General features: G+C 44.6%; 1 protein-coding gene across 3 annotated transcripts in view; it reads right to left on the bottom strand.

Annotated features, from left to right (window-relative positions):
• Positions 1-26587, bottom strand: part of ESRRB (estrogen related receptor beta) — a 130782-nt gene that overhangs the window by 14726 nt on the left and 89469 nt on the right. For all 3 annotated transcript variants that reach the window (XM_027672200.1, XM_027672210.1, XM_027672192.1), the window contains 3 exons: positions 17354-17470; positions 2925-3035; positions 2140-2301 (listed from right to left, as the gene is read on the bottom strand). In XM_027672200.1, coding sequence (XP_027528001.1) covers positions 2140-2301; positions 2925-3035; positions 17354-17470 — 390 coding nt within the window. The remainder of the gene's footprint in view (positions 1-2139; positions 2302-2924; positions 3036-17353; positions 17471-26587) is intronic.

Raw genomic sequence — 26587 nt, 5'->3', positions numbered from 1 at the left:
TATGTTTCATACTTGTTCCAGAACTACAGATTTTTTTGTTCCATTTTTATAAACTGTCTTTTATTACGTTTTTTCTCAGTACTGCTCACTTTAACAATCCCTGAGCTCTCTCACGCGCACACAGTCTTGTTGTATAATACTGCTGCTGGTCTGAACTGTGCCAGGCTGTGGCTGTTACTGGGTTGCAGGAGAGAAAAATACACAGAGAAATCTGAGATGATAGCAGGTATGTCCTGCTTTCAGAAAGGAGAGGAAGAGCCTCTTTCACGGTGCGGGAGCAATCTCTACTATACTCCTGTTCTGGGATAATATCACCAGGCTGGAAGACTCAGTAGGAACTCAGAACTGAGCATCCCATGCTCATCTCACTGCCACAAGCTGGGGAACTACAGCAGGGCCCTCTGTGCAAACAGAAATAGCCAAGGTTAGAGGAACGTACAATGGCACCTCACTGGAAAGCCGTAGCAGCTAATTGCATTGCCTTAAAGCCACTCCTGTTAACACCCCAAGTATTGGGTTTGTAGAGCAATCCAGGCTGAGTTCCCTAATCACCACTGTAACTCCACTTGTGATGAATCAGCCCCAGATGGATTCCAGCACTAGTGATGGGTGTAATCCCTGCAGATACTGCATATCTCTTGTAAGAAGGGCACCACCAAGATTAACCTCTACTCAGAAACACTGTCCTGAAAAAGTTTCTCCAGACTTCACAGTCCCACCTCATAACAATCCATATTCCATATAGCTCAGAAAACCACTAACTCTTGAATCACTTGAGAAATACTCCCTCTGGAAAAAGAGAAGCAGCTACCAAAAAGCCAAAAGAGGAGCTACAGAAAGAAGCAAAATACATGGGAGAACTAAACTCTGATCAGTCTTGTTAAGATGCCTCACCAAACACCGAAGAACTTAAAGCCAAGAAGCAAAGAAAGAGAACACAGATCCATGCAGTGGAAGACAGAGATAACATGCAATAAATCCTGTGATCCTGTAGTAGAGCCTTGGATATTCTCCTGACACAAGGAAGAGGGACAGAAGACAAGGAGGTAGCTGAAGTAAGCTGTTTATAGCTGCAGTGCGCTGTTCATAGTGAATGTCTGAAGCAATCCTTGGAAAGCAGCCATGTAAACCCCAAGGATATCCCCTGATTTCCCTGGCCAGCCTTCTCTACACACAGATCCAACCTATCTGTTTTTGGAGGGATTGGAGAGAGACTAGAAAGGGAGAGGGCATTTCCCCTTCCCAGTCCAAATCTTTGCCCTCAGAACTTTCTTGATGGCTATGTATGCTCCTTCAGCCTGGGTCCACCCTACCTGCAGGTGTGAGACACTTGTTATGCCACTCAATCACACAGACATGCATTGAATATAGTCAATGAGCCTTCCAAGGCCAGTCACACTGCCAATAAGTTGTCCTCATTATTTGTCAACATAGAAGCCTGGAGATTCACTGACAATAGCATGTTGTCTATCACAATGGGACTTGTTCTGTGATGAATCCATTATGACAAAAGCTTTCCTGAGTCTGGGCAAGAATGACCCTGAAATTAGCTAAGCTGATTAGAGTCTGGCGCTAGTAATGCCAAGGTTATGGGTTTGATCCCTATATGGGCTATTCACTTATGAGTTGGACTTGATGAACCCTGTGGGTCTCTTCCAACTCAGAATATTCTGTGATTCTGTAACATCCACTACAGACATGGTGAGTACCTGCCTTTTTATTAGCAGTAAAGTCCAGTCACTGCCATAACATTTATTCATCTATAAATACAACAGACCAAGGTCATGTTGATGTAGTACAAGATCACAAAAGTCCACTGTACCATCCCAAAGGCTGTTTTCCAAGTGCTTTCACTGAGCCACTCAATGCCAAATACAACAGAGAACTTCACTGTATCATATCAAAGCCTTCTGCATAATCCCAGGGCACATACATACAGAGTCATCGATTTATGCACCTACATCATAGGCTGCATTGGAGTTTGTTACCAATGAGAGCCCACCACAAGCAGTTTTCTGTGACGGTACTTTCCATGCATCACTACACGAAAAAGACCTGGTTGAAGATAAAACTGATAATTGCAGAGATAAATAATAGCTCCCTTTGCTGTTCATGTTACACCCTTGTAATTCCGTTTACCTGGGATGTGCTTTGCCCAGCCAATGATCACCACCAGTTCCCTGTCTGCCAGGTCACAGAGGGTTGTAAGGGCTTTGATGTCACTCTCTGGCATGGTTGGATCAGGCATGGCATAAATCTTCTCTGGCTCAGCCACCAGCAAGTGGGAGACGATCTTAGTCACTGCACATTTCAAAGGAAAAGTTGTTGTTATATTTCTCATGACAAAAGGTGGACCCTCCTGGGATAAGACATGACTACAGAACCCATAGGACCTCAGTAATGGTTTTGGTGACAACAGGAGAAGACTACACTGCAGCTACACAAGCTGTAGTGATCCGCCTGTGCCAAGCCAGCTCTGCACTGGGATGACAAAAGCAGGAAGCTGCTGTAATGTTGTCAGCCATTGTCTCAACAGGGTCCAACAAGGGGAGAAGGAGACACAAAGGAGTTGGTGGGATGTGGAAAAGTTTAAAGAACTATGGGTAGTATTAAAAAGAGAAATCAGCATCGGACTGGTTTTGTTAACATAGCTTGGGTAAAGGAAAAGATCGGACTATCACTAAATGGATTTACATAATCTCCTAGGAAAGGTCTTGTATTTAACCCTAATGAATAACAGTACCTGAGCTGTACCTTAGGCCCACCTAATCTACCTCTACACTATGATTGTAAGAAAAAAATCCTAGTGCTGTTGACTGACACAGGAATCTGAAGTGACAACTGCTATTCTGTACATTTTGGGAGATCAATGAAAAGAAATATAGTGGCTGCTCAGAGGGCAACAATTCAAGGCTAATACATACGTGGCTTTTTAGCTGGGGGAGGGATCTGTAAGCTCAGGTAAGTGCTGCTCTCAGAATCCAGTCTCCTCTTGTATTTCTGTCGGCCTCCACGGACTCGATCCAGACGAACACCTGCAGGTAAAACAAAAAAAATCCTCATGATTCCTCAGTGCCTTAGGGAACCTTGACGTTCAGATGCTTAAATTTGCTAAGTAAGATGTTCCCCATACTCCAGGGAGCTTCCCTCTCTCAAACACTTGAGATCTCAGCTGAACCCAGCAATCTTAATACCAACTAGACTGCCTCCAGCTCTAAGCATGCTGCTGTGAGCTTTACTTTTATTCAAAACATTAATGAAGACAGAAATTAACCCATTCAAACTCTTGAATCACCATCAGTCTAATGGGCAAATGAAAAGCTTCAGAACTCAATGCCCTCTAGATGATCTTGCTTTTAAAAAGAAAGACTTTAAATGTCAATCAAACCTGCAGTTATAAAACTAAGCTTTTAGATTGTTCTTAAAAATGAAAAGTTAAATGTTCTGTGACCTCTCACTGTTTATATTTGAAAAAAGTGACCTATAGCAAACAGATAATGAACTATGAATTCAACAAAAATGTTTCAGCCTTGATCAAGTAAGGCACCTGTAATAAGAGTAGAATCCAAATAAACAGAAACAACTTCTACTACAATAAAGCCATGATAAAGATGACGTAGGGAGACACTGAAGAATTTGTTGCAGCTCTTTCAAAATACAGTGAATCAAACTGGAAATTGCACATTGAAAATAGTCCCCAGTGACTAGGAAGTACCAGTGACTGTCACCTTGCAAAAAACCATAGCAGCATCAATAGACCAGGAACAGCAACTAAATTGTGCTATTAGTACAAAATACAGTGTTAAAAAGAAACTGTGAAAAAAACCCATAGATATTCGTCCAGTTATCAGTTATTTCTGACCAGCCCTATGGTCTCTGGTAATCAGTTCTTGTGAAATTGGGATAACTTAGTCTTCTGGGAAAAGCAGCTTTTGCAGAAAAAAAATCTTTCAAGACAAATGTAGGAGCATTCGAATAGAATAAAAAATTTTGAATTTACACTATACAAGTACTTCCTTAGAAACACACAGTAGTTTATCTAGTCTGATCACGGGAACCAATTATGTGAGACACTTACTAATCACATTGAGCTATTAATATTTTGCAATCATATCATACATAAACACAAACAACTAAAAACAAACACTCACATCAGGTTTGAAGTGATGCTTTTTGAACAACTTGTACACCTGAAAACACCTGCAGTCTTCTGGTGAATATTCTACCCTAGAAGGAGGCACATGTCTGTCACTTCGTGTTTAAATGTCATGCTTACTTACTATGCCATGGAAAGGAGAAAGCTTTTACTGTAAAGCTCACACCAGCCACACCTGTACCACCTGAAACTGCTACTTGCAACAACATCTAGATCCCAATATGCTTTATGGCTACAGCACCCAAACTGATTTGATTGACAGACAGTACCAACTGCCCCTTAAGCAGCAAGAACACCAGGCCAACAATACTCAGTGATACAGTCTGGCAGCAACATCTCCCACTGAGCAGGAGAAACAGGAACGAGCAGGTGTGGAGCTCTGCAGAGCAAGGGAACTGCTGTTGCAGGTGGCTGCTGCGGGAGGACCACGGATATTGAAGATGGAAAGGAAGACATGAAGCCGATACAAGTGAGCTCAGGTCACACTGAGTAATTTCCTTCCCCGTCCCATTTTCTATTTCTGACTCTGTATGGAGAATTCTCTGACATACCTAAGCATAAGTCCACCTTTCTCCTCCATTACATGGTATTGTTTCTGAAAATGATGCCTATTTCTTCTCCATTCCCAGCAGCAGGTAGGCTGTGGGCAAGACTCCTTCCTGGGTGCCCCAACATGCTCCAGAGACCAATTTCAGAAAGGACAGCCAGGGAATCCCAAACCTGAGGTTATCTAGGGAGATCCCTGAGGAACGACACTAATAAAGTCCTGGATGAAGCAGGAAATTTTCATTTCCATCCATGATTTCTTTCCCTCTATAAACGTGCCCTGTTTTGCTAAGAAAGAAGACTTCTATTCCATGCTCTGCTGAATGTGTGACATCTACCTCAGCCAGGAAAGATGGGAGAGACGCAAATTTCAGGAGCTGCCAGTAAACCAAGCAACCAGGTATAAAAATGAAAAGAATCAGGAATATACTGTTGAAAGATTACAGAGGAATTCAGAACAGGCTGCAAGACTTCAGGACTGAATCAGAGCTTCCCAGGACCCTCCCAGACAAAGGATGCATTCCTTCACATCAGTGGTCAGGATGTCATCCGTGCAGGGAGGTGCCATTCTCAGCCCAGCAGAAACCAACACACTGCCTTCCAGGATGTTTTTGCTGTGCAGTTTGATAAGCAGAAGGGAGGAGGAACTGTGAGGAGTAGGGACAAAATGGGGGAAGGAGCTTGTTTCTTCCTCCCAAGGAGAAGCATGCCTCCAGTGCTTGGCAGAGGGATGGCTGCACAGGTTGCAGCGGTACTAGGGACCCTCAATCAGATTATAAGGACACAAAGGACTTAAGTGTATTAAAGAAAGATAAGAAAGATGCAGAGAGATTTACCCTCCATCCCTCCTTCCCTCACTGAGCAGATAGAGGTCTGTTTGCCCAAGGACTTCAGCTTGTTAATTTTGAACAACTGTTTGTCCTCCTCTTGTTCCCCTTTCCTGTGCGACACTCCTTGAGGCAAATATTTTCAATCAGCACTCACAGAGCCACTGTTCTACCCTGTCATCATCACTCCAGCCGCAGAGCTGGTGAACAGACTGACCCCCATGGTAGCACATCCCTGCACCAGCTGCTGAGTGCAGTGGCCAGCAGGTGCTACAGTAAACATAAGCATTTAATCCCTCGAGTCCCTGACTGTGACACTCCAGACATAACCATCATGGTAAAATCCCTTTCCCAAAGATCTGACAGCCTAATGGGTCATATCTAGATGGAAGGAAAGGGCATGGCCCAAAATCAGAACTTGCGGTACTTAATGTCTGCTCCTCTACTTTGATTTTCTCTGTGGTTGATTTTAAGATAAGTAGGCTGATTATGATGCAGCTCTGCAAGGGACACTAAAGGACATTAAAATGGGAGTGGCAAGGTGTGGTGAGTTAGATCAGAGAAGCAGCATGAAGCAAAGCACTGAGTAGAGAAGAAATGGACAGGGATGTAAACTGGGATATGAATGGAAGTGGGAGAGTGTAAGGAGAAGGGAGATGAAAGAGAGAGGGCTGGAGCAAGGCTGAGTGATATGTACACTGGAATCACAAGGGCGGGTTTCACACCTGAACATTATGTGCAGCCACCTGAACATTAACTGCAAGGTGCAGCAGCCACTTATGAGATGCAGCTGGTCCATACTGAAGACCTTTCGATACAATTTGGTGCTGCACCCTCATGAGACAGCAGCAAAAGAAAGCTGTTGCCTTCCAGCTCCTGCACAAACCCTATTGTCACAGAGATTACAACTGGCCTGTTCAAAGGAGACAAGTGACTCACCCTACAAAACTGTCGCCACCATAGGCACTCCTGGACCCCCCTTTTTGACATTATGAGCAAGAAGGTGAGATGCAACAGTAGAGGGCAAAGTTTAGAAAGCACCACCCCTTGATAACTTATCTTGCTGGCAGGTCCTTCCACTCTCATGTATTGTAAGAAAATGCTGCTGTTCATTGAATTTGTTACCTTTGGAGGGACCCTGAATAAGAGTTCTGGCACCCCATCTGACCTACATATGGAGCTGACCGTGGTGTATGCCATAGGGATTGAGTCTCAGCTCAACAGCAGCTCACTCTCAGCTTCCCTGCCTGCCAGAGACGCTCTGACCTAGCAGGGAGAAGTGCAGAGCCAGGACTTGCGCAGGACTTCTCGATTCAGCATCCTGCCTAGGGCAGGGATGTCAGTTTTCTAACTGTCCTGTGGGTGCCACTCGTGTTCCAAGTGCTTGCAGAGAGATCTGTGCCAGCACCAAACCTCTGCAGTGAGAGAGCTGATCTGCTGATCTGTTCCAGCTCCCTGCATTTCTCTGACATGCCCCTTGGAGAGACGTCTGCCTGACAACTTTGGGATCAGATGTCCCCTTACTGACTTGATAACATCAAGCTTTAGGGTTTTTTTCTTAATGGAAGTAAAATAATTCCAGCTTTTTTTAAAAGCTGGACCCAGGCCTAGACTGTCGGAAGTAAAAATAGCCGAGTATGCAGAGGTGACAGCACATAGAGTCAGGTTTAGTTTCTCTTTTATTTTCTGGGGACTAAAAATACTCTTAAAAGCTCCATGAAGCTAAGCCCTGGCCAGTGGGAAATGCAGTCTAGGCCCAATATCAGCTGTCGCATCAAATTACTAGCCTCACCTTACTTTCCATCCAGTCCTATCACATGCCCATGAATTGATAGGAACAGAAAGATCTACCTTGCCAAAGAGTTAACAGAGGAGCCAAGCTACGGGGTTTGCATGGCACAATATGAGTCTAGCCCAAGAAGGACACAACCAAAGGGAACACAGGGCAAGTGCTGGCCCTGAAGCAATGGCAAAAGGGCTGCTTTTGCTGAGCTTCCCTGATAGACCAGCCAGGTCCTGTGCCAACTGTCCACCTAATCCTTGAGCTGCAGTTTCCACACCAATACAGCCTGCTTGCTCTCCCAGGGTCTGAGCTGGGGTGGTGCTCTGTAGCTAACACATGCAGCTGTCCCCAGGAGCTGCAGCCTGAAGTTCATGGATTGGCACTGACCAAGAAGCTAGAAGGTATAGGCTAAGACCAGAGAAGAAAGGAAGTGAGAAGGGTTGTGCCCAAGGCGTCTCCCACAGAATTTCCCTCTTCCTTTCTGCTCTGAACTTCAGGAGAGACAGCAAGATGTGGCTTTTGGATGAGTGAACCAGGAGGAAGCCTATCAAGGAAACAGAGAGCAGTGATGATCATAAAAGTCAGACTTGCCAAGATGGGGAAGAAACAGACTATAGGGAAAGGCATCTCTTCCTAAGAGGAATGGAGAGGCTGCAACCTGACTAGGCTCTCTTTTGTTACTCAGACTCCAGCTTCGGAAGGGGAAAAGACCCCTTTATACTATTAGGCTTTTATACTGCTGCAAAAAGGTCAGCCTCATGACAATCTTCTGGTAGGTGACTGATTCAATTATCCAACTCATTTGCACTTGAGGCTTACAGATCAGCGCAGCCAGAAGAACACAGCAACTAGCATGGTGCAGGTCAACAAGCCTGGAAATTACACTTGGAAAGAGAGGGTAGGGAATTAGTCTGGGGCAGGGGGCAGTGGAGATGAAAATCCACCTCCTATGTTGCAAGGCCCTACAGAGAGATTAGATCAGTTGAAGCAGGATGCTGAAGCCTCTTCCACCTTTGGTGTTTTCAAGATTATGTTAGGTAAGAAAGTTTCTTTGCTGTCTGTCTGGCTGAAGAGTCCCTGGACTCACAGAGACAGGTTAGCCCTGAGATAGATGCCTGATGATACCTGGCACCAGAGGCTCTCACATGCCTTGGAGCAGTAACACAAGGTGTCAGCTCCTCACACACAGAAACACAAGCAGCATGTCCCAAGTGGTTGGTCCAAAGCATACAGAGTCTGGTGCAACCGAAACAGCTTGAAAACCAGTCACAGCTTGAAAACCTCCTCCTCCACCAGTGCCAGCTGCACGAGAGCCAGCTCTGCAGAGCTGTCTCTGCAGCATTAGCCACTGCTGTCTCTCAAATGTACATCTTCCTTCCCATGCTGAGCCCCTCTCACCTTGCTCCTGCAGACACCTTGGAAACTCAGGAATTAACAAGGTCTTCAAGGGCAAATGGGAAGAATACCTCAGTACCTTGTTCTCTGTAGTGAGCCCCACACCCAATGCTTTCTCAGTCCAGTTTTCTGTCTCAGTCTATTTAGGTGAAGCATATTTTGGAACAGGTAGAAAAGCATAGATCAAAACCAACAATTTTCAGATATGTGACACAATGGAGAGGCTCCCAGCACTGCATGGAGAGAGGCCTGCTTGTGACGGAGGTCCACAGAGGCGAGGGAGTTAGACCCACCAACACAGCATGCTGTTGCTTTGGCCATCCTCTTAGAGCAACTCTGATTGAGCCTTCCTTGAAGCTTCTCCTGAAGTTCTCACCTCAGCACTGGCTTTTCCAACGGTAAGAATTATTGTCCACTATCATTTAATTCTTAAATTGGAACAGCTGTGCCAGGCAATTTGAGTAAAGACCCTCTCAGGATACCCTGCAGCCCAAGGGCTGGCACAGTCTTCAAAGGTGAGCAAGAGGAAGGGATTGAGAATCTCGGCAGAGCTGAGTGACTGGTGCACACAGGTCAGCAGAGACTGAAAATGTTGATGCACATACCTTAATTTACTGTAGAGCCATGGGACATGTATTCAGTCCCATCCCATTCTTGCATACCTCAAAGAATCTTACCTGGTGTGTTGTCAGAACTGCCTAAAAGCTTGTAGCACAATGGCTGGGGTCTAAACATCCCTGCATGGTTGTTGCAGTTTTTATCTGCTTCCTCTTTTCTGTACATAAGTGCACTAAGCACTATTTTTGGTAGCAGAATGCTACCATAAACCTGTACAGAGGTGATGTCTTTCTGAATCCACAGAGATGTATATCAATGGAACCTGGAATTCATGTTTGATAGAATGGAGATTTAATTAGGTGTGGTAAGAACCTAGGCAGATAAATAATTCAAAATGAATTGGAGAAACCAAACTAAACAGATTCATAATCCACTGAATGTGGGAGAAGTTGTAGGGATAGTCCTCGATGTGCGATTCTTATGTCCAGAAAACAGATACCAAGTGCCCTTATGCCCTTTGTGCCCTTTGTGGACAGCCCATCCACTGGAAGCCTCCTCTTTGGACCAAAGGCAGCATGTGCTCTGTGTCACACCATTACACAGCTCAGCTCCAGCCACACTGCAAATACTCAATTCATGTCTTGGAAAATAGTTGGGTGTGGATGGTACAGACATCAAGATGCCACTCACTGCTCCTGGAGATCCTGTTTCAAAGGACAGGGGGTTGCCTGTCTGTTTTTAAACATAAGGATATTTTAGAGAAAGAAAAACAATTTTTCATTAGGATACCTCCAATAGGGGTATTTCTGGCAGCAGCTGGAGGCAGAATGCTCTATAAATACAAAGGCATTAAATTGCATACAGCAGCAACCTGATCAGGGCTACCTTTTAATTTCCTGACATGAGCTGGCCGCTAACCCAATTACCCAGGGTCCCTGGAGGAGCCCTCATCCTTCCCAGGCAGCACAAAGCGAGAACCCAAGCATATCGCAGGGAGGTCAGCTGAGCTTTCACTGAAATCAAATGTCTTTTTGAGAACACGTGGTCTGGAAGCAGGGATGGGGACAGGAAGGGGAGGTTGCTTGAAACACTTTGCTCCATTGAGAGATTTTTTCATTTGAAAACAGAAATGAAACACTCTCCATCTCTTTACATTGCTGAAAAGGAGCTCTGCTGTTGATTCAGTTATCTGGATTTCAGAAGAGGATGAAGACAAAGTTACTAAGTGGAACTAGTTCGAGATGGCCAGTGTTTGAAAACCCTTGTTCAGATACTAGATGTCTGCACCAAATTCACCACCTCACAGAGCCATGTCTGTTCAGGATGACAGATTTGATTCCCTGGGAAAAATTTATGATATTAGCAGCTGGTAAGAGAAACAGAAGAGTTAGGACTAAATACCAGCAAAGTTCCACAGGGTTTCCTAATCTGCCAGGGTCTTTAATAGGAGAAGCATGGATTTAAGAGATAGCTGCTTCTGAAATCTGGAGATTATAGTCTCACCATCTCTGAAGTGGGGACCACCTCCAACATTAACAGAGATGCAGGCACTTGGGCAGCACAAGGGTTACCAGGTTATTGCAAATTCCTGTGAAGCAGGGTATTCCCAAAGACACCAGGGACAGGAGGGAAAGGGGAAGATAAGCTGAATGAACTTTGGGCTCTCTTATGCTGATTTATCTTTCCTGTTTCTCTACCTGGCCATGCAGTGTCAGTATCCACACATTCCAGCAATCATTACATCAGATATAATATTAGACAGATAGGAGTCCAAGAGCTTGGGAGATTTGTAACAAAGAATTTGGGATCCCTGTTAAATTTTAATATGTTCTCTAGCATTTCTTATGGAAATGCATTAGGAGCAAAGGAACAAAGCCTTGGAAAGGAATAACTGTACTTGGAATTACTAACATCACAACAGATACAGCTCTGGGAAGAAAGAGAGTCACCTAGGTAAGAGAAATCATATGTCTTTACTGGATGATTGCCTAATCTCTGTCTTGCTGTTAAAAAGCCTCCTTTTTCTGCATCTAGATCAAGACTATCTTCCTTTACCCTCCTTCCTTGCACTTGTAGACTTCACTCTCACTGCACAAGAAACAGCTGCTGGGTGACTCCTGAGAGCCAAGAGGCTAGGCCTTCAAAGACTTTCAGAATGGGACAAAACACCTCATTCAGGGCACGTTTCCTGTCCTGGGAATTCCCACTCCTGCTTTTAGCACATGAAATGCATGTAGATCTGGGGGACTCCTATCTTCTGCTTTCTGAAATAAGGTAATACCTGTCTATCACAGGACACATCCCCAAGACCCTTTCAGTCTTTACCCTCTTTCTTGGAAGCCAACCAGTGATGTCTGCAAGAAACTGGGCAGAAGCCACTCACATATCTCAGAAAGCCACTCACATATCTCAGAAAGCCACTCTTAGGACTCAGTCATGAGTAGGACTCTGAAAAGACAAATTTTAGCACTGGCAGGGAGCAGAAGACAACAGTTCTTCAGCAACATAATAAACATTATTTTTATTAAGAAGGAAAAGAAGACTCAAAGGTTGGTGGAATAATGGATGACATCTCAATGCCTGGACAAGATTTTTTTTAGACAGTTATTTTCTTTGCTGAATGGTTTGTCACTGTGTGATGTAACACATGATTTCATGTGCATGCACTTCATGAAAGCAATTAGTAACCCAGCTTTGTTTCTTTTTCCAAACTGTTTATGCTCCATTTGGTTCTCTGCAGATGTGCCAGCACTAAACAGCTTTAGAAACAATACAATCAAAACAGACCCACCACTGGTCAAAGCTCAGCCCATCAACAATGCAGGTGGTGTCTCTCTGACAACATATTAAAGAAAGGGTAAAACCATGCTGTACAGCAGCTGAGAGGGGTGAGAAAATATGGGAGAAACAGCCCTACAGATACCAAGGTCAGAGAAGAAGGAGGAAGAGGAGGTGCTTCAGGTGCCGGAGCAGAGATTACACTGCACTCCATGGGGAAGATCATGGTGAAGCAAGTTTTCCTCCTGCAGCCCATGGAGGACCACAGTAATGTAGATATCCACCCTGCAGCCCATGGAAGACCCCCCAGTGGAGCAGGTGGACATGCCCTGAAGGAAGTTACAGCTTGTGGAAAGTCTGTGGCGGAGCAGGCTCCTGGTAGGAGCCCATGAGAGGAGTCCATGCAGAAGTAGGTTTTATAGAAGGAACTGTGACCTGTGGGGGACCTACACTGGAGCAGCTTGTTCCTGAAGGACTGTAGCCTGTGGAAAGAACCCATGTTGGAGCAGTTTGTGAAGAACTGCAGTCTATGGGAAGTACTCACTTGGGAGAAGTTCATGAAAAATTGTATCACGTGAGAGGGATCTCACACTGCAGTGGGAGAACAGTGTGAGGAGGAAAGAGCAGCACACATGAAGTGTGATACACTGACCACAAACTCCCAGTCCCTGTTCACCTGTGCTGCTTGGGGCAGAGGAGGTAGGTGTCATGAGTGAGTTGAGCCTCAGAAGAAGCAGAAGTAGGAGGAAAGTGGTTTTGGTTTTGTTTTTATTTCTCAACATCCTACTCTCTTATTAACTGGCAATAAATTAAATTAATTTTCCCTAAGTCGAGTTTTGCCCATTACAATAATTGCTGAATGATCTCCCTGTCACTATCTCAACCCACAAGCATTCTCAGCATATTTTCTGCCTCTGTCCTGCTGAGGAAGGAGAGTGAGAGAGCAACTTGGTGGGCACCTGGTGGCCAGCAAAGGTCAACCCACCACACTGCCACACAGAGAAGGACTGACATCACTGGCCTTGTCACAATGCCACTCTACAAGGTGACACACAGGATTGCAACTTCAGAGAGGCAGCAGAGGTGTGGAGGGCAAAGCTGCGAGGTCATGTTTAACCAGCCAATGTCCAAAATAAAACCTCTGAACCCACATACACAAGCCATGTGTCATCTGAAATTACATCTGCGTCTTGAAGACAAACAAATTGCTGTAGAACAGAAAGGCCATGGGTGGCTAGAGCGTGAATGGCAAGGCTATATTCTCTCTAAAACTGACAAGGTAAACTGACAAGGTATATTGAGTTTTTAAAAGAGACCTGCCAAACTGCTGAAATTTCTCTATCCATCATTCCAGAAGGCCAGAGAGATCTAGATCTACTCTGTAGAGCCCAGAGTTAAAGAGCTATATTTGGTCATTGTAGTCACAAGACAGACAGTGATGGGAGCAAAGAGGCAATGTGGTGGACAAAACCAAGGATGCCCAGCTCTGAAAAATGCCTCTCCCTTGCAAGTTGGAGGGCATGCTTTCTTTTACCGGCCATCCCCACTGGCCAGACATGAATGTAGGTATCACCTTCTCCATTTGCAGTGAGCATTATCACAGGTTGCTCAGGTTTCCCTGAGCTTTGCAGAGCAGAGGGGCATGCACTTCTACCAGACAAAGCTGTGAAGATGCTCATTTCTCACTGTCTGCTGGTGCTTCAGCAAGGCCAAGAGCAGCAGAGCACAGGTTTTCTGGGGACAATGCCTCTCCACAGGGGCACTGGGACTGGAATCTGCTGGAATCCTAGACTCCACGCTCAGCAGCTTCCTATAGGAGCCTGTTAGTGAGGGCTAATTAATGCTCTCTGGGGGCACATTCCAGATGGAAGGGGAAAGTGAGAGACAGGCAGCCAGACAGGCCAACACTTGAGACATCTGAGCCAGTTGGGCTCTGTGGGCAGAGTGTTCTGCTTGCCACTTTTCCCAGTGAGTCTTGCCTGCCCTGCAGCGTCACGACAGGAGAACCTGAGACAGCAAAGCTCTGGTGTCCGTGCAGTTCCCTTGTTGCAATACATTGATCGGAGCTCTCTCAAAGAAAGTGGCCTGGATATCTGAGACACCTATTGATTGGTCCATTGGCTCTCTTTGTGCCCTGATCCTCATTCACTCAGCACTGCCTGAATAACCTGCACTTCTATGTTAGGGGAAGTCTCCCCAGATCTTAAAGGGCTACATTCACAGCTGTTTGCCTAGTTGCAGCCCATGTAGGGAGGAGAGATGTCTGGTGACCATATATGCAGGCTCTAAGGGGAGGACCTAAGTCCCTCCTGCAGCATCAAGCCGAGCACTTCAAGTATTAGGCAGAACTTGAAGTTGTGGCTACTTGTTTTTGCCGTCTTTGAGTACTGGTGCCTTCTGCTTGAAGAACAGGCTCATGCCACATGCCCAGCAGGCAGGAAATGGTATGTACATCATGCATGGTGAGAATAACCAGGAAAATGAGAAGAAATCATGAAGCCCTTAATTAGTTACTAATGGAATATCACACTTTTCTTCTTGAACAAAAGAACAGTTCCTTGACACAGAAACATCCCCACTAAGTTACAAACCCTCTGCCAAGGACATCAAGGAGAAACATGCCAAGAGAAGAACTGGTTTCTAGATCTTGCCTTTAAACAAACAACTGTTTTCCTCCAAACTTGTGATAATCAAGCAGGAGGAAAAACATGGCTTAGCAACCTTCTGCCATGGATGAACCCAGGGATGAAGAGATACACCAAGGGAAAAAAACCATAGGTCAAATATCAAGACACATCTTGTCCTAATGAATGCCTGGAGACTGTAGAATAGGCTCTCTGGGGAAACCAAGACATTGGGGATTTTAAAAAACAGTTAAACTATTAGAACTGTACAGCTGGGAACACTTGTGTCTTGGCACCAGAAAAGGAATGGATGAGCTAATAAGATGACCGATCAGCGATGGAAAAGACTAATGAACCCTTTCTAATCCAAAATCCCTTGTCAATTCTGCATTTTGAGCAAATCAAACAATTGTGGATTTGTTCTTTCTAGAAACTCCTGGCTCTGCGGAGACCAAAGAGTGTAAAACCATTTTTCTCCCTTCTTGGATTTGGCTTTTAAAGATGTGTATTGATTGAATTCTGTATATTAATACCTTGTGCTTCCACCAGGCTTCACATAAAGTTAACTAATTGGTCCTCATAATCCTTTTGCAAAGCAAAGCAGTAGGACCCTTATTCTCAGCTTGGAATACTGAGCAAAAGAAAGAGAAAATAAAATGCCTGACCAACATCACTTGACTACTCTGTGTTAGGGCAGAGGAGTCCTATTTGCAAATTGCTAGTGTAGTCTCCTCTTGATATTATCATGAGCTCTTGTATCTCATTGCTATCAATAAATCTTTATGCTGTATATTCCACAGCACTAAACATTATGGGCAGGATCACAGACACACTAGCATCAATAGCAAACCACTCTTCCCCAGTGACTTTAATGATGCCGGATCAATCCCGATATGAATAACTAAATACACTTCAGCACAAAAGCAGCCTTGGAGTCAAATTTCAGTTTGCCATGAGTAGTATCCCATAGAGTTCAGGGGTTCATGCACAGCATAGTGTGAGTGAATCTATGCTGCTTTCCAGACTAACTCTGGTCTGGAAGGAGTTTACTGTTTTCCCACAACTTGAAAGCTAAGACACAAAACCTTCACAGGACCCTGCTCTGAAGAGTGTTGAACTTCCAAAATTGGAAGCAGAAGACACCTTGGCCACACAGTCAGCATGCCAGCACCAGCTCCTGTGACTCCGCTCCAACAGCTGCCAGCTCTGAGAGACTCAACTGCTTGGATGCAGGGCAGCATAGATATAGGCAGCCAGCAAGCCTGGACCCATGCTGCCGCTCTGCTGCTCCAGTACTGGAGCCACTACAGGCCTTTAAGGTTGTTTTATGGGATTCATATGAATAGGCTACAGTGCATTATAAACCTGCGCTCCCACTAAAGCCAATGTCACTAGTGTGTATTGGCATGTAGAAAGGGGATACATCTCCTCCCTGAACTATCACATGAGGAGAAGCAGGTTTTCAGTGGTCTCTCTCTAACTACAAAGTAGGTGCCTCCTTCCCAGCAGTAGATCAAGATCCTCTGAGTCTACCACCTCTACATCTAGGCCAGGGTGGGCCAGACTACACAAGTCTGCATCTCGGCCCCTTGGTAGCTCGTGTGCTCTAGAAGGAAGATTTTTAACGACAGAAACTACACATCCATCGAAAAACAAAACTGGTTTAACACCTAATCTACATTCTTTACAACATTGGCTTCCATCAGCCTGCCTCTCAAGAAATGAGAGAGCCCTACTGAAAAGCAATACACACTCAAGTGACATCATACAATTCATCACCAGCTGCTATGATGTTATGACCTGGAAGAGAGTTGTGTGCTAGTGTCTTGGCTCCAGCATACAGGACTCTTGCAGTCCACAGCCAGCTGCTGTTCCTTGTGGTTAAGCTGAGGGGACCATGCTCAGCCAGGTACAGCAATGAAGGAGGTTACATGCAATGCTTCTCCTTCCCTCCCCCTCCTCCCCTCACTGCCTTTCCCAGAGGGACCCAAGGGAAACAAAGTTTTAAAGTCAATCTATAAGAATGTGTTTAATTGCCACTGAATTCCCTATGGTTCACCTTGAATGGATAAGGATTGAGGAGGAGGAAAAACAGCACAAGAGAGAAGCTGAATACTGCTCAGAGACCTCTGAACACATCAACAGACTGAGCACAACACAGGTTGAGCATGCAGGGCAGCAATCCACAGCTCCCAGACAAACTTGTGCTACCACCCATCTTCAGAAAGTCTCTTGAGTGGTAATATGGGCAGACCTTCATTGCACAGGGTGCCACAGCTGTGCATTAACTCTGTCCTTCCCTTATGATGTCCAGCCAACCCAGTCATGACCACGAAAGACCTCCTCCTCAACAATGAAAAATGACCTGGGGGCAAGAAGAGCAACACCCTCCAGCGCAGGGTTAGTTTGGGAAAGGAAACAGTCTGGCACAGCCAGTTTCCAGTTATTTGTCAAATTTGCAAGTAGTAGAAATAATATCCTAGCATAAGGGTGCTAACTAGAACCACTCTCCTCTCTGGACTGCCCTCTTAGTCACCGCCTATCCTGACTCTTTTACAAAGCCTATAAAAAGATTCCTTCAGAAAGCCAGAGTAGGCAAGCATGTAGTTAGCCTCGGAGATCCTGCAAGGCCTGGAGTCCCAGGCACTGTCAGGACAGAGAAAAATTCTCATTCTGACTCTCTTACCTTCTTTTAGCATCCCCACTTTGAGGCATTTCATGAAGCGACAGGCCTGACAGGATTTGCGCCTCCGTTTCGTGATCTCACATTCATTGGTAGCCGGGCAGCTGTATTCAATATTCCCTGAAATCAAACACAGAGATGGTCACCCAGGAATCACATTTTCCCCACTGATCCAGGGACAGGCTGTAGTGCCCAGATATTCCCAACACCATCAGTCTGTGTATGTTGTACGTTTGCTCGCTAATTTGCACAGACACATCCTGTGAGTCTACAGCCAGCTGACCTATCCAAGGGGCTGATTGCAATGCTAGGCTTTCAGGCACTAGAGGCACGTGTCCTCTAGGTATGTCATCATCCCCTGTGCTGCACCCTTTATAATCTGGCCTGTTCCCTGAAGTCCAGGGCTGAGCATGGGAGCAGTTCAGACATTAGCAGCATTTCCTTTGCTGCCAGTCTTGCTCCACGTCTGTGGGATGGATGGCACCTGTCCTTTCTTGCCTCACTGGGGGAACCAGCATTTTCTCCTTTGCTTCCTCCTGCCAGTAGGCATACTACAGGTAGCAGGGAAGCAGTAGGTCTAGATTGAGAAAGAGATAAGACGTCCTGTAAAATGAACATAGGTTACCTGTGCAAATCTTTACAGTTTTACTTTATTAGTTCTTGTGCACCTGCCTCTCATCCCTTCGCACAGAGCATTATCGCTTCTCATTCCCTTTTCGTTTACGATCACGTTGCAACACTGTCTCCAAGACAAAACAGGGAAAGAAGCATCCCAAATTTATTTCTAGTCAAATCGTATTGTACTGGAAGCCAAGAATGTAACTAAAACATGGAGCAAGAGTCTGATATGAGGATGTAAGTGGAATTATGCTGGATCACAGTGGAAGGTAACAATTATTTGGTACTAGAAGGCAACAAACAGAAACAGCTCTCTCCATCTTGCCATTTGTTTTGAGGTGATGTTTCTGAAGAGGGCTATTCAATGTTTGCTGCAGGGATGGACTAGAAATCTAAGCTTGGCAGTGATGCATTGACAATGGCAATACATTTAAGACAGTCTAGATACTGGTAAATCCGGCAGCACTGAAAAGGGTATCTAAGCTCTACAGTCAATTCAGGAGAATGGAAAAGTTGGTCTGATGATTGAAAGCAGGAAACTGAGATTCAGTAGTTCAATCAGAGCTGTAGGGAGAAATGTAGGTAAGAGCTGAGACAACAGTATGGACTTTGTAAAACATCAGATTAGAAGCAGAGTTTACAGTTTGTTAACACTGGGACAGGACTTGATTTTCGTTCCTACTTCTGTAATGGATTTTTATATTCTAGTGCAAGACCCTTCCCTCTCTAAATAAAGATCAACAATCTGATATATATCAATCTTTGGGCGTGGTGATTAGACCTTGGGGCTAACTAAGCTGTTGGAAAGCCTCTTGAAAATCTGAGTGGAAAAGCAGAGCACAGATTCAGTAGAAAGAAAGCACTATTTATTTCTGTGTTCTTGGCCCATTCTGGGTGAGACTCCAGGAACACACAGCTCCCAAAGCCTAAAGGTGATTGGCCTGTTAGTTACAAACATTCTACCTCTTGCTTGTCACAAGACTTGCAACTTGACCCTAAGCTCCACCCCAGCCACCCCATTCTTCACCACTGCTCATCTACCCCCCAAATACAGTTTATCTGCAGGAGCACAGTGTGCTGCACAAGTTGCTTCCGATCCGGCTGTATGTCGTCATTGTGCAGCACCTGCAGCCACATATCAACGTTCTCAGAGAGCTGGAAATTGAGATTCAAGCTTGATCTCAAGGTAATAAACAAACTCCTGCTCTAAACACAGAGTTTCAGCACATTACAGACCCATGAGTACAGTGGCCAAGATCTCATGATCAGACACTTGCTGTGCCCCACACAGGAAGGAACACAGCAGGAACAAACCTGGGATAAAACTCAAACAGAGTCTCACTTTGTTAAAGTTTTGCCTTTGTTTCAGTCTTAACCTTTCTCACCAAACCCAGGATGAGAGTTCTAGAGAGACACAAGATTTCACGTTTTGTGGTCCAAAGGCCAAAAATTTGACCCCTTACACAGAGACACTACACCAAGGGCACTGAGCTTTATAGCAGCTGGAGGCAGTGACAGCCCTCATCTGAAAGCTCAAGGTCCCTCCACAGTGTCAAGAAGATCCCCCACCTTCCCCATGCCTCCAGGCCCTGGTCCCCTTGACAAGTAAAGTACTGGAAAGGGTCTACAAAAAATATATCACAACTAAATGTGATAGTGTCAGAGTATGTGCACGTACTAGTTACCATACACATGCCGGATGCACACAGCTTGAATAAGCAGTTCTCAAAGGCATTTCTGTACTGGGATCATGACTGTTAAAGGAGCAGAGCCAGAGGAGAGTGAGCACTGGGCAAGCACCCCTTCCTGGACAGCAAAGCAGTGGTCACCAGGTAGTGCAGCAGCCCGTAGTCTGCTAGTTAGCACATATGAAAGAATACATTCAGCACTGGTAGGACATCCCATTCAGCATGCTTGTTTGCCTTCACATTTAACACGGGCTCATGTGTCTCTTCCACACACTGTGCCCAGTCTGAGGGAAGAAAGCACCAGCAACTGTCTTACAGTCCTCTCTATAGGTGCAAATGCTAGGGGTGAGGCTCACTGTACCCTCTTCACACACGACAATGCTGCCAAAGCAAATGGCACTTTATGCCAGGCCCAAAAACATGCTGTGTGCTGCATGGACTGAGAGCCACAGCTGGGGGCAATACCTGCCATTATTGCAGGAAGCAGCGACATGACCAGGGGAGGCACAATCAGCATTACCCAAGCAGAACTCAATCACGAAAAACTATCATCTCCAAAAGTTTAACAAAGTTCTCTGACTTTTTTTTTTTTGTGTCTCAATTTCTTTTATGGGTCCTGGGGCTGGCTGCCAGCACAGTGAGCTGCTCACAGCTCCCTGTAATTTCTGTAAGTGCCCTGTGATAAAGTGATGAGATTAACTCATCGAAATTCCAACAACCTCCCAGTGGCTGGCGGTCACACCAGCAGCCCAACTGCCAGCGCAGGGGGCTCAGAGAGAGATTCCCCTTCACTGCTGCAGCTGGGGGTGCTGCAAAGTCCTGCAGAAGAGCGTCAGCACACAAGGGTGCACTTGCAACTCTCTATGCAACAACAGAATTTGAGTCAAGTCTCTGTGTGTAATGAACAGTAGATTATGTGACCCAGAAGGAAAGGTCAGAAAAAAAACACATAATCTGATAGGCAAGGCCTTACTTTGAGCTGTTGCTTATTAGAGAGATTTCCTTTACCTAGATAATATTTACATTGATCTGAAAAAAACTGGTAGAACCTCACCGATACCATGGCACAAGATTTACCTAAAAACGGCTTAAAAAAATCAAATGATGGATGACAGGATCACAGTTTGGATTTCTTCACATGTCCCCTTGGAAGGCAAATCACTTCCTCTCTGTGTCCTAGTTTGCTCATCTGCAAAATGATAACGAACACCAAACCTACCTTCTGGGAAGATTGCGAGTCTTTATTCATTACGGTTTAACTGTACTTTAAAGCCTTTAGATGAGAGATACTAAGAAACAGCGGAGGACTATTAAAGTGATAGAACATGTTTTTTATGCTGGAGAACTGCAAAATTACCCTATTTTCTGCAAAATTAGACCTTTGACTGTTAAACAACTTGGAACATAATTTCCAGTGCAGACATAATAGGAGCACCTGAAAATTGTACACCAGATCTTGATCATTCAAGAAATTCTATATTCACCCTACTTCTCTAGAACAGGAGGGACTGGGAAGAGCAGAATGCCTCCCTGAGCTTGGGGAGCACAGCGAAGTCCTACCCAGCTCCTTCTTAAATTGTGGATAGGGCTCCTCAGGAGAGTTGAGTTTGGAATTAGTACAGCACTGAGGGCACAAGCTACTCCCTGCTTCCTGATTCTAACCTTTTAGAAAGCCTTTCTACAAGGAAACTCAGGAAAGACTAGATAGAAATAACCAAGAAAGTCTTTAAAGCTAAATAATTTTCAGCATCTGATTGCTGAAGAAAACCCATCTCTCTTTTTCTGGTTTCTTCTTCATTGCCATTCACTTAAATTAGCCCTTCTAAATGAGGCATCATAGCCCAAGTCCTGGTGAGAGGAGAGGTACTTTGTAAAAGTCAGAGGAAAATCTCTCCAGTGATCTGCATGAGGTAAGAAAGGTTATTTTTAAGCCCCAGTTTTCAAAGAAAGGAATTCAAATATTGAACCTGTAAAGCTTCATTTAGGAACTTGAATAAGCAACCTGATTTTCAGCAGGGTTGTCCTATGCTTCAAGGGACATGTCCCTGATCTAGGTGCCTGAGTATATACAAACATCAACAGAGGCTCTTATTTTTGGAAAGGAAAAATATCAACACAAAAAACCCCCGAAGCCCCACAATACAAAAAAACAACACCCCCCAAACAAAAAAATACTCCAACAAAAACAAATCTCCCCACAAGTGTTTATCACTTGCAGGAAAATGAGTTTGGAAAAGCAGGTGAGATAAGCCCCAGTGCTTGGATTAACCAAAATTTTACTTCATGCGGCTGATAACTAAAATACCCAGAAATGTGAGCACTTGACACTATGAGAGGAAAAGGGAATACACAGAGGTGTAACAACAGCACTGTTCGCCTCCTCAGGGTGGCACACCTGGCTCCTGCTCCACAAAAGAGCACTTGGACATTTAGTACAACTCAAATCAGCCTCCTGCTTGCACAGGGAAGCAGGACATGGGCCCTGGGGCTCCCTACCAGTAGCAAGTTTGTCTGTAGGGTTTCAGACACAGAAATACTTTACAGAAGTTGCACAGAAAAGGTCCTTCTGCACAGAGTTCTCTGTACAGGTGCACTGAGGCAAACAGAAAACACAAGACTAATAGACCTCAGGTTGCACTGGAAGTGGTTTTTTAAATCCAAGCACAAGATTTGTGAATAGTAAGCAGCAGTCAGGTGCTAGATCATGAAATACTGCACTTTCCCTGGTTAAGCTTCAAAAGCTTTTGGAAAGCTGTGAACTCCCACCTGAAAAGTAGCAGGCACATTTCTGAGAAGGACAGAAGGATAGAACAGTGCTTGGCTTCCATGGCTGCTACTGTAGGGACTTAAAACTTCCTTTGTGCATGTAGATGGCAATACTCTTCCGCTCACAAAAAACTTTCTCAACTGCTGCTCCCTTCCCATGAGCCACTCTAAGCACTGTAACAACAATCAGGAAGCCCTAGAAGACTATGGATTTTATTACAAGCCTGTTATAAATCCCTAGAACTGCATTATTCTGAACTGCATTATCCACATTTTAAGCCCCTTATTGATGTAAAGGCATACCAACAAGGCAGTTCTGTTGCTACACTCACTGGGTTTGAAGCTTGAAAGACTCGACAGGAAATCCACAGATGCAGAGACTTTGCCTAATACACCACTTGCCTACCCAGAAGATGATGGTAAATGTGTCTCTTCTCTTTGACTCTCCAGTAACCAGTTCTTCCAATATCACTCCTCGCAAGTCCCGTTGTATCACCTTATGGGTGTGAGTTCCATGCACACAAGGAGATGATTCACAAAGATCAGAGAGAGAAATCTTAATTCAGATTTATTTTGCTGAGCCCTAAGCTTTTATTTTATATTAATGGGTCATTTTAGAAATAGCCTTAATTTTCACCATTTGAAGATGAAAAATAGATGAAGGGTAGTCATAGTCATGAATATGTTGAATAATAAAGGACTCATATGGTTATACAGCCCTGCAATCAGTTAATATCCAAAAGAGACAAAACTACCTACTAGTTGTAATGATTGACAAACAAAAGATAACGACAATATATCTGATTGATACATAATGCTCTATCTACTGAGTAAACTATTCAGAGAAGGAATAGAGTTAGATTAAGAATTTGTACCATGTAAGAAAGCCAGCATTTGCCTTTGTCCTAAATTTGGACAAAAGTATTGTTTAGGATTTCCATGGAACAGAAATTCAAAAAATTTTAATTTAGAAACATCCAAAACACAATACCTTTCATGTAACATACCTGTTCCATTACATTCAGCTAATATGAAATTTTTTGTTTCAAATCAGACGTCTCTTGAGCATCAATAGCAGCACACTTCAACATGCCTGAAATTCAGATTCTCTCCTATCTGCACTAGATTGCACATTCCACAATATTCACAGTCAGGTGACGTCCATGACACATGTGAGGACACTTGCACCATGGAGGTCAATGTAGATTGCCAGTAGAATATAATCTCACGATGCAATGCAATGATAGAGAAACATGATTTAAATTTTGTCAGGCAGCTTAGCTGACCGATAATGCGTCAGGTCGGTTCAGAATTTCTGGCTCTGCCTCAAAGCATGGGAAGTCCAGACCTTAGGTTCAAAATAACATGTTCAGAGAGAACAGGCCTGCAGCCCAGTGGCATGTTCTGTCATCTTGTCTCAGGTTTTCAGTTTTCCATCTCAAGCATTTCCAGTGCTGCAAAGTGGAAATGACACACAGGTTTCCAAACCTTGACCTTTCTTTTGGGCCATGTAACACAACAGGAGAGAGGTCATAGGTGTGATATCCCCCCATAATCTGTGGGACAGGTTAGGATGTATTGTGTGATCCTGTCTTTGTTCAGCAAAACCAAACACTCCAATTCATCTTGAACTGAATCAATGGTTTGGATTTTCCTGCCTTCTTTTCTTTTTCCTATCATTAAAATTTTTCTTGGGGAAATCTGACTTGGTAAAAATTCCACTTTTCTTTGGAAAAATCCTACTGACAGAAAATTCTCATAGAGCAATATTAGTGATCTCAGAGATAACCAGTTGCATCCCTGCTGGCATTTAGCCTATCTTCTCCCCATCATTTGAAAAACAACAGCCCTCGTGTTGTCCAGGACAGGCTGGCCTCATCTGGCTAAGTGGGAAAGTGAGTTGCAGAGCTGTCATGCTCAAATAAGGTCTGCAGCTTTAATGCCGTTCTTCTTGCTGCTCTGCTACAGCAGCAGAGGGAGTGAAGAGGCTATTGCAAGATGCTCCTGCCCCAAGATAGGCAGGTTTTCCATAAGTTCATGCAGCTAAAAGAACCCCATAGGCAGACTGGGGTCATTTGTAGCAGGGGAGCGGGGCTAGTTGGAAGGGCAAATTCATGTGAAGCTTCTCCTTCATGATCAGAGGTATCTAGATAGTGTAATAATTCAGGAAAGACTTAGACTCATTTTATGGCAGCATGCATACCTAACATAGGGCCAGCAGAATAAGTACTGCCATTAGATTTTCATCTGTCAATACTCAAGCACAGAGAAGTGAAGTGGCTGGTCTGAGACCACAAAAGCCTGATGATGAATTTACCTACTGCATCTGGGGAATCCTGGGGTCATCGCTCCATCTCTGTGCTCTAACCATCGAGTCAATGCCACTCCCAGATACCAAATCATGGCAAGTCTTTTGATACTAGCAGGGAATGCAGTGGTATAACATACACATCTGCATGCTTTCTGCAATGTTAGGCAGACTGAATGAAGATGTTTTCACTTTGTCTGTTAGATGCTTAACACAGCTACTGAATATAATAAAGTTGCAGGATAAACACCTTTTGTAAATGCTCTTGCCACTCGCCTTCTCTTTTATATGATCCTTAAATCCTTTTCCCTGCACACCCAGGGCTATGCTTGGATATCGCATGCACTGCAGCAGAGCCCCAGGAATGGTGCACTTTCTTGACTCAACCAAACTCTGCAGCCCTATTTGCTGCCGACTCCCGTGGGTTCAGCCTTCAGTTTCATAGTTGAAATTGCTCACCCTCAGGCACAGCACACTCGACTCTGACACTCTTTGGAAGAAAAGCATTTTGGTACCTCAGTCGCCAGAGCAATCTGATGACAGAGTGAGAGAGATTTCCACTTATTTCTTTCCCTCATCTGTTACACGTTAACAGGCAATCAATTAGGGAACTACAGGCAGAAAGAATATGGCTGTGCTGGGGAGAGAAGGCTGGAAGGAAGCACTCTCCCCTCTTGGGATTAAGTCAGCTGACACATCACTCAGGCTGACATAGGCTCTAGGTACTGTTACCCTGCATCATTTTCTTTTCATTCTCTCTGAAAACTCTTCAAAAGTTCCTAGGTCTTCTCCTCTTTCTCCAGGTCTCCTGCTCTGCCACAGAGGTGCTCCAGTATTGCTCCCAGGAGGAGTTACTTATCTTGTTTCTTCCTGTATTAGGAGTCCCTAGGACTTTGCTTCAGAGTGCTACCCTGTCCCTCCTTTAGCACCTGAATATGCCTAAAAGAAACACTAGGAATGGGTCAAGAGCTGGAGAAGGGATGGAGTCAGTGCTGACAGTCAGAAGTGCACGTAAAAATTCACATTCAATCACAGAGATTAAGCAATGACAAATCACACAAAGCCCTGCCAGAGAACTGGTCAATGCCCTAAAGATGGCAATGATTTCCACATGGCATAATAAAGAAAAAAGTGTCAGTGTGGAAGAGTGATTATTTCCACAGCTGGATAACAGGAAGGAGAGTCATCTAAAATCTAAGAAACCAAGCTAGAAATAGTGACTTTTGCAGAGACCTGGAATGAACTGCATCCTGGACTGCTCTGTCCACTGCAGAGTTGAACATCTCCAGAAACAGAGTGTAATCAGACCCATTCGATTAACAAAATGAGTGCTCTCTCCATATGTGCATTTCTTTCATTTCACAGGAGACAAGGCAGTATTGGTGTGGTGGATTGACCCCAGCCAACAGCCAAGTACACGCACAGCTGCTTGCTCACAGGACACCTTGTCTCCAGTCAGCCCATCTTAGCTGGGTGAACTCAATACACTTTCCACTGGAAGACGAATGATCCTGTCCTTTTTCCAGTTAGAGAAAGTAGGAAATAAAGGGAGTATCTGTATGTCCAACCATGTTTGCTCACATGGGGCACGCGTAAGCAAGTACACCCAAGCATCATGGGTGTTGGATGTTATCTGGATGCACTCCTGCTTTTGGCTATATTGTAGCTGTGCGTGTGCACATCTGCAAGCACACCTTTGGCAGGCAGGACACAGCCATACCCCTCATATGTGAATTGTACATGCAGGAGCAATGCACTGCAATTCATCTATTCATGCATGCACTGAGGTTTTCAAAATAACCTGAGGAATTTCTCATCCTTAGTAAGACTGACACAAACAGGGTATCTTTGTCTTCT

Source organism: Neopelma chrysocephalum, unplaced genomic scaffold (assembly GCF_003984885.1).
Source record: "Neopelma chrysocephalum unplaced genomic scaffold, ASM398488v2 Primary Assembly neopelma1_24, whole genome shotgun sequence".
Lineage (NCBI taxonomy): Eukaryota > Metazoa > Chordata > Aves > Passeriformes > Pipridae > Neopelma > Neopelma chrysocephalum.
Note: the sequence above shows the minus strand (reverse complement) of the source record. Positions and strands in the feature narration are given on the sequence as shown.